This window comes from Trichomonascus vanleenenianus (genome assembly GCF_965637985.1).
Source record: "Trichomonascus vanleenenianus strain CLIB 3782 genome assembly, contig: TRVA0_006S, whole genome shotgun sequence".
Taxonomy (NCBI): Eukaryota; Fungi; Ascomycota; class Dipodascomycetes; order Dipodascales; family Trichomonascaceae; genus Blastobotrys; species Blastobotrys vanleenenianus.
The window spans coordinates 228,178-243,709 of NW_027481881.1; the positions used below are offsets into that span (position 1 = coordinate 228,178).

The following is a 15,532-nucleotide window of genomic DNA, read 5'->3' on the forward strand; positions in this document are numbered from 1 at the left end:
CTCTACGACATTTGCAGCTGGCAAGCTGCGGTTTTGATCTCTTCATATTACAGTAAAGTAGTTCTGATAGATTCCTAACTTTAAAAAAGCTACAGTGCAACACAGTAGGTTAGTTTTTTTTTTTTTTTTACTGTGCTGCGAGCCGCCTTTCATGAAAGGATGACTCAAGTGACTAGAGACTCAAATGTACCTTAAACTACGTTGTGTACTTCTGTATGGTACATGTATTGTGTAAATACAGTACAAGTACCTCATGGGTTAAAACGCAATTACTGTATTTTTGTAATCGATCGATGATGTGTCTGGTTACATTACACTTTACTGTAATCAAATCCCGAAGGAGGCATATGGCGTGTTACGTGTATACCATTACCCTTTTCTTTTGTCAATAGGTTCAGAAGCTGATCGATATTCAGCAGGAAACGTATTATGCATAAATCCTCTGAGACTTACTTGTAGATACATGCGTGTATGATGTTTCATTAACCGGTGAGATTTAGATCAAAAAAAAAATACGAGTGCCGTCTAGAGACAAACCGGGCAGAAAAAAACGTACAGCACCTCAATATGATTACATATATCTACATTTGCCAGCGTTCAACTTTCAAAGAGAAATGCCGTATACATGTACTGTGCACTACGTAAGTCGTAGTACAGCCATCGACTCCGACATGCACAAAGTATACTGCATCTTTCGCAATCCACTGCTAACGTTACGTAAACAGTTTCGATCGACAAGTTCTGGCGGGACGGCTCCCGCTGCAAATGTTCCCGTGGGTACCTATCTTAATTTAGTGTCGGCGAAAGCAATGCGGGGAGGCTAGCTGTACAATGCTTCACTACGGCTGATCGCCTAAGCTGTAGCCCCCTACTTCAGGAGCTGCACGCGGGATCTCAGTCCTATACAGTGTAGCTACAGAAAGGTCATGTTAAGTGGTCACGGCAACTGTGAATCAAACATGTATGGCGTGTGTACTTGCAGTTGGGTTGAAAAATTCGATCCCCGGAGGTGCGACTCGAACCACCAAATATTACCGAATGCTTGTATATAGATCGATAAGGCGATTTTCAACAACTCCAATCAGATCTGCGTTTTCCTTGCGCTCCAGTAAACTTCGTGACTCGGCGAAGAAGAAGAACGCTTCGGGCGCGGAAATTGGTCAACCAAAATCGCTGCATCCAACCAGTCCTGCTCGGACGCGATTCGCACCATCTCCGACTGGTTTCTTACACTTAGGATCGCTGAGAACAGCCCTATACAACTACCTGCTCGCTAAGAACACTGGCGGACAATTTCTGCTTAGGCTAGAGGACACTGACCAGACGAGACTTGTGGATGGGGCTGAAAAGGACATATACGATACCCTGAGATGGGCGGGGCTTAACTGGGACGAAGGACCCGAAGTAGGAGGGCCATATGGGCCGTACCGGCAGTCAGAGAGATCGGCCATTTACAGAAAGTACTCTAACAAGCTGATAGAAAGTGGCCATGCTTACAGATGCTTCTGCTCCAAGGACCGACTCGAGGCCCTCCGTGAATCAGCAAAGAAGCTTCATCCCCCTTCAATGGCCTCTTACGACCGAAAATGTTCTCATTTGAGCAAGGAGGAAAGTGAGAAGCGGGCAAGTAATGGAGAATCTTTTACTGTAAGATTTAAGGCCCCTCATAGCTACCCGCCGTTTGAGGATATGCTTCATGGAAAGCTCAGTCTTCAGACGCAGATCAACTTTGCTGATGTTCGATATGAAGATCCTGTTCTAATGAAGTCTGACGATTTGCCGACGTACCATCTTGCAAATGTTGTCGATGATCATCTTATGGAGATTACCCACGTAATTAGGGGTGAGGAGTGGCTCCTTTCAGCACCGAAGCATGCTGCTATATACGATGCACTCGGTTGGCGTCCACCTAAATACGCACATATTCCATTGCTGACCAGCATATCGTCTAAGAAACTTTCTAAACGATCGGGAGAAACTGGTATCTCGGCATTGGCAGCAAAAGGCATTCTGCCTGAAGCACTGGTGAACTTTGTGGCACTTTTTGGATGGTCACCAAATCGTGGCGACGCTGTTGGAGAGTGTATTTCGGAAATTTTTACGCTAGACGAACTGGTAAAACAGTTCGCTTTAGACGGACTAACTAAAGGGAACACCAAGGTTGACGATAAGAAGCTTATGCATTTCAATAACCACTTCTTCAAGCGACGGCTGGAGTCGAAAGACAAGTTCGACGAAATTCTGAACCAATGTCACGCGTTGGTCAAGCCTTTTTTTATCGACAACAACTCTGACATCGATCTTCCTTTGCGTCAATCTAAAGAGTATACTGCCAAGTTGCTCGACATTGCGAAGGAGCGAATTGGCAGCGTTGGCGACTTCTTGTTACTTTCAAAGTACTTCTATACTAAGCCAGACTGGTCGGGTACAGATATCCACAAGACCATTGCACGGATTGACACCCAAACAGCCAGAAATATCCTTGCAGATGCTCTCCCTGTTCTTGAAGACCCTGAGTATGTTTCCCTGCTTGTGGCTAAGGGGTACAAAAAGAAGGATATCTTCCAAGTTCTACGATTTGCCTTGCTTGGTGGTGTGTCTGGGGTAAAGATCCCTACAATTATTGAAGTGCTTGGCATTTCGGTTTCCAAATCGAGACTTTTAGAAGCCCAAAAGGCGATCTTGTAAATAATTATGATCTTGTAAACAGTGATGAATCTCAGTTAGAACACTAACTCGTTATATATTAAGGATGGTTCGGAACTGTCAAGAACATCACAGTCACTGCATACCCATTTCAAACACCTGAGCACTCGTGTAGTTGTCATTTTTATTTCGGGATACGTATTTGCCCGAAAAGATGACATGAGTCTTCATCCGCTCGTCAGTTTTGAGGTTTGTCAAAAGCTTTGGAGTGACAAGGAAGTATTGGGCACTGGATCCCTGACAGGAAACATCGACCATTCGGTTATGTACCATTCGCTCGTTAACTGGGTCCATACCCTGGTTAATCTCATCGACCGCCCGGAACGGACTCTTGGCAACTTCCTGAAGAGCCATGAGATAAAGCACAGTGGACACGGCTCGTTCGCCACCGGATTGTCGCTGTCCAGTAAGCCGTTGCATAGGCGCATCCTTTCGGAAACTCACTTCAATGTCAATAGACCAATCTTTGAAGTTTTCTGGCTTCCCAATCTTGACTCTGCCTTGGCAGCCAATGTCCGAAAAGGCCTTACCAAACCGTTCTGACACAATTGCTATGAGACTGTCCAGTTCTGGCTCCCACTTGCTCTGGATAGAGTTAACTTCCTCCTGAAGCATTTGGTTCTCGCTTGCCTTGTCTGCAAGAAGGGCTTCCAGACGTTGGATTTCGTCAGCACGTGTCTCGAACTCTCTCAGCAGTCGGTCTGTGTTTTCATGAGAAGATGCTCCCACTCGCAATGAGCCTTCAATACGACTGACCAATCTCTGTACTTCTTTATAGTCGCCGTCGACTTCCGCAATGATTTCACGAGCCGGTTCAATATTAGCGACAGGAACCTCCTGGACTTTGTTTCTGAGTCCCTCTATACTCCGCTCGATGGCTCGGTATTCATCTTTAACGCGACTAATTTCCTGGTCCAGCTCAGCTTCGTCTGATGTTGAAAGTGCTCCCAAAATGTCACGCTCATTCAACCGGGCTTTTGTTACATTCTCAATAAACCGGATCTCCTCTGCTAGGGCAGCAATACTGTTCATAGTATTTTCTAGCCCCAAAACCGCCATCGAAAGTTCCGTACGTCGTTCCTTTGCTGAATTGAGATATTTCTTCTTCATGTCTTCAAAATCTGGCTTTTCGGAACAGGCCTTATTGTATCGATCTTGTAAAGACGCAACGTGGGTTGCGAGCTTCTGGCGATGGTTTCTTTCTTCACCCATTTGTTTCTTTTCGCTGTCCTTTTCAATGATTTTCTCCTTTACAGTATGCTCTTGCGCTTCCAAATCTCTCATCTTATCTGCAAGAGGCTTGAGCTCTGCTTTAGCTTCTTCCAGTTCGCGCTCGTGTTGCTCGATCTCCTCTTTGACCTTATCCTGTTCGTCGCTGCCTTTGTCACCGCCAAAGCTGAACCACTGAGGAATATCTCTAAGCTTATCGAGCCTCTGCGTGACTTCTCTGTGACCGTACCGGGACTGAACGAGCTGGTACTGAGACCCCGGGTCCACAAACCGTTGGAACACAAGCCGGCCGTTGTTATGCTTAAGGCTCTTGACCCTCTCCTCCTGCGCTGAGCTCAATCGATTGAACGCAATTGGAATGTTGTGGACCGAACTGTTGCTGCAGAGCATAAACAGCATATCGTCCGGGCCGTCAAGCAAATCAATAAGATAGCAGTCGAATCCTAGCTCCTTTAACCCGTCACGAGGAATGGGGACTGAAAAGTGTTCATGCCATTTCTTTCCCTGGTGGATGGAGATATCAGTGACGTTAACATTAACACCAGCTCCTAGGATAAGCTTGTCAAAGGTCTTCATATCCCTTTGGTCACTAACAGTAAAGGTGGTCATCGAGTCTCGGCTAATGAGGTTAGCCACTTGCCGTGCGACACTTGATTCTGGCCGCTTTATCTTCAGCCTGAAAATTGGGGGCAGGGAGAGGCCCTTGCCGAACTCTCCTTCATATTTGTAATATATTTCAAGTGCTCTGACCATCCTCTTTCCAACTGGGCCCCGCAATTTATCGCCGGCGAAGCGAATCATTTGACTCTTAACATTCTTCAGGGCCATTAATCTCTCCTGGCATTTTCGAATCTCAGCTCGGAAGGGCTCCATTTCTTCTTCCTTCCTCCTATACCGTTCAGCAAGACTTTGCTTCTCTTGCCTGAGCTGGAGCTTCTCATCCCGCAAATCTTGCAGCTGCGACTTGATGGAAGCATATTTCTCCTCGTCAAAGGGAGTCTCTTCAACCTTTCGCAAGTTCTCCTGTGCCTCCTCAAGCCGCTTCCGGAGCATGCGGATGGACTCATTGTATCGAATTTCCTGTTTACGCATGGACTCGATTTCGCGCTTGGTTTCGTCCAGCTTTTCGGCCATGTCTTTGTCGCGTTGGATTTTTCGGCTCAGTTCGCTGACGAGCTTCTTCGAATGTTCGATTTTATCAGTGCGTATCCTGTTTGCCATTTTGACACCCTTTTCGCTTTCTGCCGCCGCCTCCTTGATCGGCCGGTTGCGCTCTTCAATCTTCTGTCGCTCAGCCTTGAGCTCCTGGATAGATTTCTCAAGCTCTCTTGTGCGGTTCTCATGATGCTCGTATTCAGCGATTATCGCAGCATACTTAGCGTTCTCGAGTCGCTTCTCCTGCTTGCTACGATCCCGAATTCTATTGATTCGTTCTTCGTTCTGAGTCTGGGTCTCCTTCAACCGATCCAGCCGGTCCTGGCTAACTCCAGTGTCGTGCGACGAACTTCTCAGCTTTTCGTGTAGCTCCTTAAGCCGTTCGTGGTTCTTGATCATCTTGCTGTCGCCAATGGCCCGCTCCGTATCCAACAAAACTTCCTGCGGGGTGCACTTGGCGAAATCAGCGACCTTTTCCTGTGGCAAGAACTGGCACAGGTTATCGACTTGGACATTAAACCGGTTGACGAAAGTCTTAACCCGCTCCTTGGACTCCTTCCGGCCATTAATGAACCAGGAAGACTTGGCGCTCTGCTTGCTTCCATCATTGTTGCGCTCAATCGTACGTCCCACAACCATATTGGAGTTGCCAGGCATGCCCTTGAGCTCAATCTCGATATACGCCTTGTTCTGGCCATTCTGGATGTAATCAGCAATATCCTTGGCGCGTCCCAGCAGACTCGGGGAGCCCATGAGGCCGAGGCAGAGGGATGCAATGAAAGTACTCTTGCCGACACCATTAGGGCCAATAACCATATTGAGCGAGTCTCCAAGCTGGAATGTAATGTTCTTATAAGTAAGGAAGTTCTCTGCATGGACTCTTACAACCGCTCCTGGAGCGAACTCGCCTAGATGCCATCTTGTTAGCAAACTACGACCAATCTAATTGGAGGTTTCATACCCTTTGCCCGCTCCTCCTGGGGACCGTCGTCAAGCCTGATTCGTTTCGTTTGATCCTCTCCATTTTCAAGCTCCAGCTCCTCTGTGTCGCTCCGCGACTCGGTCAAATCCCGCTTCCGCGTTGTCTCCAGGTCCGGCGACATTTCGACACAATAGGGACAGGGAGAAAGTCAAATTTCACCAGACGCGTTGTCGCGTTAATTAGATCAGGAGAGCGCGTGGGAGCAAAGTGCAGATTCTGCGCCAGGGGGGCGAATATCGTAGAACGCGCTTAACACTGCGGTGGCGATCTTTCCTCCCAACACGCGAGCGCACGCGCCGGTTTGACATTTGAGCACCACCACCACTTTTTCACCGCCAAAGATTTGGGTTCTGCCATTGATAAAGACACGCGCTCTTAATGCTTGATTAGAGAGCCAGATTGAAATGGTTGCGAAGAAAGGCTCCAGCCGGAAAAGGAGCCTTCCATTTGCCAGTGCCTCGAAGGTGAAAAAATCGCGTACAGAAAGCTCCGCGGCCAAGGTATCAGGTGCAAACAAGCCGGCGACGGTTGCGATCAACACCCCGTATGAATGCATCAACGGCATTCCACTGTCGGAGCAGAAAGCTGACATTTCTAAATTGAAAGATCCGCTACCGATTCGGGAGAGCAACACACTGAGATACTCATTAGAGCGATCTCGTAACATTTGGCTCACAGGAGAGATGTTCGAAACGTATTGGACGCGTCCCCCACGAGGCAGGAAGCTAGCTAGCGGTGAAGTAAACGCACGGGAGAAGATGTCCAAGCTGTGCGAGTGCACGATGATTGTGGGACCGCATTTCTTTGACGTCAAGCTGTTTACAGTGAAGGACGATGACGATAGCGATCCAAAGGATGATCCAGACGCACGGTTGATGGAGATTCGAAAAAGAGAGTACGAGAAGAAGTTTCAGGAACAGAAGGAACAACAGCAGAAACTTGAAGAGGAACATAGGAAGCGGGAGCAGGAGTTCAAGCAGCAGCAGTTACAGCATCAACAACAGGTTCAGCAGCAGCAGTTGCAGCAGAAGCAGTTACAGCAACAGCAGCAGCAACAGCAGCAGCAGCAGCAGCAGAAGCAACAACCGTTACTGCAGAATGAAACTCCCTCTAAATCTACGGCTCAATCTCGTCCTCCGTATCAGTCAACTCCTCCAATCAATGGTGGTGGAGGCAAGTATGCTCAGGTCGGTATGCCAGGCCCTACTCCGGGGCATACTAAGGTATATAAACCGCCTCTCTCGAGTCTGGGTAACAGCAATGGGCAGACACCTGAAATCAAGAGCGAAGTGAAGAACGCAGGAGAGGCAGAAAGCAGCCTGAATCTCTCGCCTTCCAAAAGTCCTGAGCCAGCGACAAGTATCATGGATAGTGCTGCATTAAAACCGACAATTCCATCGAGTCAGATTCCTGATTCAATTAAGAATTTTACGCCCAGCCATTTGCGTCTATCTCAGTCAGTTCAACCTTCCCCAAGTACACCAACAACCTCTTCGCCAGGGCAAAACTCCTCGCAGGCTATTGCAAGCGCTGCAAGTACTCCGTCCAAGAAGTCGTTCGTTCCAGCTACGTACAACCCCGACCAACCACCCCTGGCGAAGCTGTCGAAACCAATAGTGCCCTTGCCACCGGGAGTACTTGATATACCGTCAACTCCTTCGTCGAACTCAAATAATGGTAACTCTTCACCAAGAAATGCTCCATCAACGCCAAGCAATTCATCGACCGCGACTCCTCCGCCATTGCCGCTACAGCAACAACAGCAACAACAGCAACAACAGCAACAACAGCAACAACAGCAACAACAGCAACAACAGCAACAACAACAAAGTTCTGGAAATTCACCTTCAACGCCAGCTGCAAGTGCGTCAAATCAGTTGACGATTGCTCGTCTGCAGGCAATTGCAAGAGTTGATCCGGCGTTGAGCGCTCTGATGAGGATTGTTGCCACTGGCAATGCCACCAATGAACAGATGTCTGCGTTTCAACTATATATTCAGAAGGCGAAAACCATGGATCTGCCACCGGGCGTGCTCGTTCCTTCTGCATCGTCAATTGGCATTAATCGGGCAGCATACACTCCACAATACCCCAAAGTCAGCAAGCCACCAAAACCTTCCAAGCCTAAAGCGCCTAGGCCACCTAAGCTTCCGGCACTCCCTAGAAAACCCAAGGCGCCTTACCAGTCTAAGAAACTGCAGAAGAATCAGCTGGTTGTGTTTGAATTCAAGGATAACCCAACTAGCCGGTACGTCTTGCCCAAGGATTCCATTATCGAGGTGTTGCGCAATGGCACTATTCTAGTTTCTTTCCTTGCAGTTCATAACCGAAAAGCCCTCAAGCCCGAGAAGAAGCAGAAGAAAAAAGACGACTCTACAAGCCAGACTGAGATTAAGAGTGAGACCGAAAACAAGCCAGCTCCAGAACCACTTCGCCGATCTACTAGACGAGTAACGCGAGAGCAAGCTCGACTCGAGGCTTTAGAGGAGGCGAAAAAGGAAGCGCGTGAAGCTAAGCTGGCGAAGAAGAAAGAAGCTGCTGTTGCTGCGGCAGCCACTGCGAAAAGTCTCGAAGACGATGTCCCTAAGGAATCATCGCTTATTCAAAAGGTCGACAACTCCAAGCCTTTCTTCACTGCCATTACTCTAGCCATCCGAGGAACCCCGCGACGAAGCATCCCCATCATTGAGCGAAGTGTGACTCGTCAGGACATCGTATATGAGCGCATGGAACACATCCTCAAGGAGGGAGTTCGCTCAAGGGATAGCCATGTGTGGTACCAATTTGAGAAGGCAGACATATCGAGAGCAGAGAAGCTGGCCGATCATGCTCCTCCACCGGCTAACCAGATGGTTCCGGCGAGGAAGCGCGAGTATAAGCCACGTCCTCGTAAGGAAGGCGAGGCTCCAAGAGGTAGACGGAAGAAAAGCGATCGAACTGCGGCTGATATTGACGAGATGGCGGAGAAGGAGATGAACGCCGAGCTTGCGGCTATCAAGAGGGAAGAAGAGGGATCCAAGGGGGAAAATGCGACCCCAGCCACTGTGAATGGATCTGATCCTGGTGCTACATCCGTTGGAGCTGAACCTTCTATTGCTGCGCCTTCTCAAGATCCTACAAACCCTGTCCATTCAGTTGAGCCTTCTGCTACTACTACTACTACTACTACTACTACTACTACTACTACTGCTACTACTACTTCAGTTGAAGGAAGTGTTAATTCGGGCGTGAGAAATGACTTAGCTGAAGCAGTCAAGCTAGAAGATGTGGAGGTACAGAAACCGGAGGAAAGGGAGGTAACTCTCGAAAACTATGGGGCAACTTCTGTTCCACCTAGAGGGCGAGAAGAGGCGTTAAGCACAGAAGAGAGCAAGCCAGCCCAAGCTGCGTCAGGCACAATGACCACAAGTGGTGATGGTGACGGTGACGTAGAAATGGCCAATACCTAATTGCTGCACTACCTCAGCGATGTAGTCTATATTTATTCAATGACAATGGGGAAGAGTACCCAGAATTGTATATATGTACAGTCCTAGGAAGAGAATTGTACTTCTAGACCGAAGCGTGGGGCAAAGTTTTCCGACATTTGAGACCTAGCAAGAGCCAATCCACTACTGATCAGGAATCCATGGAAACGACCCTCCCATAAGAGCCGGACCGATTGATTAGATATACTGGTACTCGCTTTGAAAACGCTGGAGAAATCATTGGCGTCGTTATCGTTAGTAGTTGCGTCAGAATCGGCCCCCGAAAATCTAAGTTTCCTCCAAATTTCACACCCAATAGAAAGGTCACTCAGATAGGAATAAACGTTAAAATCGAATCGGCTAGCGAAAGCTGACGCAGTTGTGGTACGCAAAGCATATGTCGCCGAGAGGTGGCCCATTAATGGATTGGCGAGAAGAGTCATAGTAATGGGCGTGCCAGTATAAGCACTCTGAGAGGTATACCTAACTGCTGTGGAGAATCCCGGACTCTTATTAGACACTCCATAGTAGAGTTCGTAGCCCATTGACAGCCTCGACGCCGAACGCGATGGCTGGGGTGCTGATGCCAGTGCCGCTGACGGCCCGAAATTAAAAATGCTGCGAATGCCGAAAAGGCTCTCGTGAGTAGAGTAAATGAACTCGTGGCAGTATTTGCCCTTATCGAGCTGGTAGTTGAACGTAACGGCCCCGTTGTTCTTGAGTTGGCTATCGGAAACACATGTTACCACTAGTTGCGACAGTGGACTCAGCCTTCGAATTAACATTGCCTCCAATGCGGTTCCGGGAAGAAAGAGTCTCCCGTATAGCAGCAAATCTTTGGAATCGATCCGCTTGCCACCCAGCCATACCTGCTTGTAGAGGTCATCGTTGGGGTCACGCAGTGGTTCCATCATCTTATATCCCGACACGACATTGTGAAGGTCAATATCTCGAGAGGTTTTGACGTCTTTCAGCAGACTCGATGAGTATAGGTACGCGATGGATCCATTCACGAATCCGGAGCTCGAAAGCTTGTACGATGTCGCCGAGTTTTCCGTGGGCTGCGAGCTAATATTGAGCGATATGCCTTGGGGCAATTTGAAGTCCAACAGGTTTTGCGCAGTTTCTGCTACAAATGTGTAACTATTCTGCTCATTCCATTCTGTCGATTTGTAAAAACACCGCTGTATATACTCCATATATTGAAGCATTATCTGTACGAATCGTGATGCGTTTCGTTACTTCGTAGTCAGTGACATGTGGTACGTGAACTTAAAATGCGCTAAATTAGACAATCCCGAAGCCGCAACTCATGCGGCAAGTATGGTGCATAACACATATTGAATATGGGTGTGCTAATTAGGGAACATCTAAGTATCTTATACTAACGACACGGCGGCACTGTCATTAGCCTGCAGGTAAAAGTGCTAGTTATTAGACTCGAAATTCTTACTACCCGGTACTGTACTTACCGGTATTTGATCGACGATAGAGCGTCAGAGACATAGAAGATGCCGAGCTACATACATAGATAGATGGAGATAGCAATAAGTAATTACAGCTAATAAAGGGCTTGAAGCGAATCCTTAAGAAGCATCTTTGGCTACCTTCAGAATGGCGCAATTCCTCTCATTCACTCACTTTGTGCACCAAATTATAATATCGCTACGAAACTTCCCTGATATTGTCCAGTGCCTTCCAAATATCTTTCAGACGGGCATTACATCAATTTTATCACAGATCAATTTGGTCCGACTCCTAACTGAATGCTAAAGGCTGTGTTGTAGTATCCGCCTTTCGAAGAGATATCTGGGGGCGTGAGAGATTCGACTTCGTCTACGTAATATTCGAGAACCTCTTGTACTATATTTAATTATTTGAATACCCATGTACTTCTATTGGTTCCTTCTTTTGCCCTAAGAAGCAGGATTTAATCGAGATTGTTATTATGAAACCCTCAATTACGAGCGGCGGAGGTAACATGCGGCTTATGAGGCTTGGATACACGTGACTCCCTCTCGAATTTTACGCACGGCGCTATCAACACGCGATTGCCCCCAAGGCAAAAATCTGCCATTCGAACCCAGATCTAAGGAGCCCGGTGTGAGATTTGAAGGGCGATGCCGGTAGACTACTATGAAGTGCTAGGCGTCAGCCGGGACGCGACTACGCACGAGATCAAAAAGGCGTACCGAAAACTCGCGCTTCAGTTCCATCCCGACAAGGCTCAGGACCATGAGCGGGAGCAGAACGAGCATAAGTTTAAGGAAGTCAAGGAAGCATACGAGATCCTCATCGACGAGGATGCTCGGGCGCATTACGACCAGTTCGGAACTTCCGGATTGAACGGCAGCATGCCACCTGGATATGACGATATGTTCGGGGCGGACGACTTTTCACAGTTCTTCTTCAATAGCGCTTTCAACGGTGGCCCAGGGGGTGCTAGCCGACCCCATGCCCAGCAGCGAAAGAAGCGAACCGACGACGCTGAATTGACAATTGATGTGACCCTGGAAGACGTGTACAAAGGCAAGGTGTTCAAGATGAACTCCATCCGAGACGTTCTGTGCAAGACTTGCTCTGGAACCGGAGCCAGGGCCAAGGCCAAGCATATCAAGTGTTCTACGTGCAATGGGCAGGGCCAAAGGACTCAGATGCGTCGAGTTGGTCCGGGCATGGTGACCAACGTTGTTGTAGAGTGCGACAAGTGCAAAGGCAAGGGCACGGTGGTTCGGGAAAAGGACTACTGCAAGAGATGTTCTGGCAAGGGACTGACAGAGTCCAAGAGCATTTTGGAGGTCTACGTTCCACCTGGATCGCCAGATGGTCATAGAATTGTTCTTGCCGGGATGGCTGACGAGGTCTACGGTATGACTACGGGTGACCTCATATTCACAGTTAACGTTCTTGAGCACCACGCCTTCTCGCGTAAGAAGAACGATTTGTATGCTGAGGTGAAGATTTCCCTTGCAGAAGCGCTGTGTGGGTTTTCACGGGTTCTCATTAGACAGCTTGACGGGCGGGCGCTCAAGGTAAGCACGAGACCAGGCAAGGTCATTAGGCCGAACGAGTACATTGTTATTAAAGGAGAGGGCATGAGAATCAAAGGGCTGGACACTACGGGGGATATGTACCTTAAGACAGAGATTGAGTTCCCCGAGGACGGGTGGTGTTTGGAGAAGAAGGAGCTTCGGGTAATTAGCGACATGCTCCCGTCTTCAATCGAGGAGGTCAAGGTTGAGCGCGGAGTAGAGATCGATGATGTCGACTTTGCAATCAAGTCCGAATCCCAGCTGCCGGAGTACGAGGAGGAACATGAACATGATCAACGATATGACAGCCATGACGCTTATGACGAACCGGAATGTAGAACCATGTAAATATTTTGTATACCTTTTTATGTTTTGTTATAGATCTGATACGTATAGTTATTCGCATTGATTTCTCGCCGCCCGAGTTAATTTTATAAGGTAGTGGATATATCCTGACTGGTTGTACCTTGTACTGGAACCATCGCGCAGTATTTTACTCAATACAATTTAGGTGAAGACAAAGATAAAGTAGTTCATAAATGTATAAATACAATGCTATAAATAAATGATGGGGAAATGAAAAATCAGAAATCGAGCAAAATTTCTTCCGTAATGTCTACCTTGACATCCACCGGCGGAGGAGGGTCTCGTGCAACCCGAATGGAACTTGTTCTGGCGATGTGCGATGAAGGGGCAACTGGCTTCCTCTGTTTAGCCTGCTGCGATTTAGTAGGCGCCATAAATCGGCTAGCTTGACGACGATGCATTGGTTTTTGAGTTGACTGTGTTACCGGAATAGTATCTGTAATTTCCTGGTCAAGGCCGTCTAGCAAATCATGAATAGGATGCTCAAGAAGCGGAACTGAAGCAGTCGGCTGGTCATGCAAATTCGAAACGATAGCTCGGCTAATCGCCTCGTAGTCCATTTCAATGTGGTCCAATGGAAGATCCGCTGGCTTCTCCCGTGGAGGAGGCATATACTCAACTTCTAGCTCTCCAAAATCTATCTCCACATCAGCCGGAGCCGCTGGAGCAATTCCATTTTTCTGACCGTTGTGGAGCGAAAGCTTTCGCGATGCAGATGATGACTGAAGCGCGCCTGACAATGGCTGTCGCTTGGCTGTAGACGGCCGCTTAAACGTCAAGGAAGCTTTTTTCGACGTTTCCAGGCCACCCTTTCTCGTGGTAGCCGCCGCAATGAGCCCCGGCAGGTTTGTGTCTTTTCCTCCTAGTGGAACACGCGTGTTATTCGTTGGCGTCACAAAAAGGCTGCTGCTCTTTTTCGTCGTGTTCATGGGCGTTTTGTATCGCACGTTCGCTGACTTCGATTGAAGCGGAGTTTTGGGCACACCTGAAAACCCGACATGGTTTTCCTTATTCGCTCGTATCATTTTAGTCTTTGTACAACCGGGACTAACAGGCTTTATCAGTTATCGTAGTGTATATGGGAAGGTGAAGAGATGGGAGGTTGTTGACTCTATTCCTATTTAGGAACTGTTTTAATTAACAATCGAACTTGACTATAGTATTAAGTTATGTTTTTACCCTAACGCCCCGTAGTGAACCCATGGTGAAACCTCCATGCCGTTGCCTGCGCAAAGGCTGGTACTTGTTCAATACTTACAGATGTATACAGTGTGGTTACCTCCTACGCAGTCCCACCTACCGCGTAAGTTTTTCGCGAAGCGAAACCGCCGTCAGGCGCACTTCGCGGGCGTTTCACACGGCGAAGCGGGACTGCGTCGGAGGTAAACAGTGTGGTACGTTTCTATTGCCAGTATTCAATTTTATTTTTATGTATTATCTATTTTTACCATTTTTCAGGAGATAGGATCCAGTTTAGTTATTGATTCTAAGCGAAGCTAAGTGCACTACCGAATTCTAAGCGTTGAAATACAATCTGCAAATTGCATGAGACCAGGGTAAACGATTCTCTTACTATCCGTCCTGTCCCCAGTCTGTTTGATTGTTAAACATTACTCTTGAAGCTCGGTACATATGTGCTTCTGAAGCCCAGCTCCAATAGATTGAAACAAAGGAGATTATAGTGCTACGAAGGAGCTCCAGCAAGAATGCCTTCTTGTGACATAGTCGCCAAGGGATTACGCGTTGCATCCTGTTTGCCTGTACTCATTGAAGAATATAACCAATTTTTCGTCACATTATGATAAAGCGTGCGATAGTACGGCTGTGACTGTGACGATCACTGGGTTTCCCAGGGGTGACAATGTCTTACCGGTAGTATATTTTTTCGTCACCGCAGGGCAGTACCCGTTACCATACCTAGTTTGGTAATTTGTTCCTATTGTTGACCCCTACGTAGGAGGTGACCGCCTTTGTTTATATTTGATGCAGTAGAAGAATTTATGGAAGCTCCTTTTTATGACTCTGGCCCTGCCGCTATCACTGATGCACCGTAAGTAAGTGGAAATTTGTGAGGTACACTTCTAATAGATGGGTTTACAATTTTCATTACATCAAATGTCCAGTATCGTGCTAAAGGCTTCAAATAACCCGATTAGTGCAGTATCTTCTTTGATGTTCGAATTTCATCACATCAAGATCCAATCACACGGCAGTAGAGCAAAATCCAATACATGTACCGGTATTATACGGCAGTGAAGTGATATAACCCACTGTCCAATAGTGTAGATCCCCTTGTGGAGCCAGACTTCCGTTTTAAAATAGATTGAACGCTCTTGAACAACATTAGCATTCAAGGACAAAACCTAAAGATACCGGTAACTTAATATTCAGTAAATGAAACATGTTTAGCTGTAATCCAAAGCTCAAAGGTTCTCAGTAGCCCAAATAATAAGATGAGATGTATAATTTTATTCTATCCACTACCTGCACTACGGCTAGTCTTTTAAAGTTGATTATTCTTGTACCGGTATACAATTGGAAGTGTGAACTGTATCGCTATATCTCTAAGCGATTCCATTCTCAAGGCACGATTA

The 15,532-nt window shown here is 47.4% G+C and overlaps 6 protein-coding genes across 6 annotated transcripts; 3 read left to right on the forward strand and 3 right to left on the reverse strand.

The window, feature by feature from the left end:
• Positions 1 to 1,038: 1,038 nt before the first annotated feature.
• Positions 1,039 to 2,688, forward strand: MSE1 (glutamate--tRNA ligase MSE1; the record flags this gene model as incomplete). The annotated part of the gene is made up of 1 exon (XM_076683081.1): positions 1,039 to 2,688. The coding sequence occupies one exon, from the start codon at positions 1,039 to 1,041 to the stop codon at positions 2,686 to 2,688; it is 1,650 nt and encodes a 549-aa protein (XP_076542689.1).
• Positions 2,689 to 2,781: 93 nt separating this feature from the next.
• SMC5 (DNA repair ATPase SMC5) lies at positions 2,782 to 6,194 on the reverse strand (the record flags this gene model as incomplete). The annotated part of the gene is made up of 2 exons (XM_076683082.1): positions 2,782 to 5,999; positions 6,053 to 6,194. The coding sequence occupies 2 exons, from the start codon at positions 6,192 to 6,194 to the stop codon at positions 2,782 to 2,784; spliced, it is 3,360 nt and encodes a 1,119-aa protein (XP_076542690.1).
• Positions 6,195 to 6,477: 283 nt separating this feature from the next.
• Positions 6,478 to 9,522, forward strand: TRVA0_006S02190 (uncharacterized protein; the record flags this gene model as incomplete). The annotated part of the gene is made up of 1 exon (XM_076683083.1): positions 6,478 to 9,522. One exon carries the CDS (start codon positions 6,478 to 6,480, stop codon positions 9,520 to 9,522), a length of 3,045 nt encoding a protein of 1,014 aa, XP_076542691.1.
• Positions 9,523 to 9,605: 83 nt separating this feature from the next.
• On the reverse strand, positions 9,606 to 10,751 carry MDM10 (Mdm10p; the record flags this gene model as incomplete). Its single annotated transcript, XM_076683084.1, has 1 exon — positions 9,606 to 10,751. One exon carries the CDS (start codon positions 10,749 to 10,751, stop codon positions 9,606 to 9,608), a length of 1,146 nt encoding a protein of 381 aa, XP_076542692.1.
• Positions 10,752 to 11,660: 909 nt separating this feature from the next.
• YDJ1 (mitochondrial protein import protein MAS5) lies at positions 11,661 to 12,920 on the forward strand (the record flags this gene model as incomplete). The annotated part of the gene is made up of 1 exon (XM_076683085.1): positions 11,661 to 12,920. The coding sequence occupies one exon, from the start codon at positions 11,661 to 11,663 to the stop codon at positions 12,918 to 12,920; it is 1,260 nt and encodes a 419-aa protein (XP_076542693.1).
• A 236-nt stretch (positions 12,921 to 13,156) lies between these two features.
• Positions 13,157 to 13,963, reverse strand: TRVA0_006S02256 (uncharacterized protein; the record flags this gene model as incomplete). Its single annotated transcript, XM_076683086.1, has 1 exon — positions 13,157 to 13,963. The coding sequence occupies one exon, from the start codon at positions 13,961 to 13,963 to the stop codon at positions 13,157 to 13,159; it is 807 nt and encodes a 268-aa protein (XP_076542694.1).
• Between the last annotated feature and the right edge of the window lie 1,569 nt (positions 13,964 to 15,532).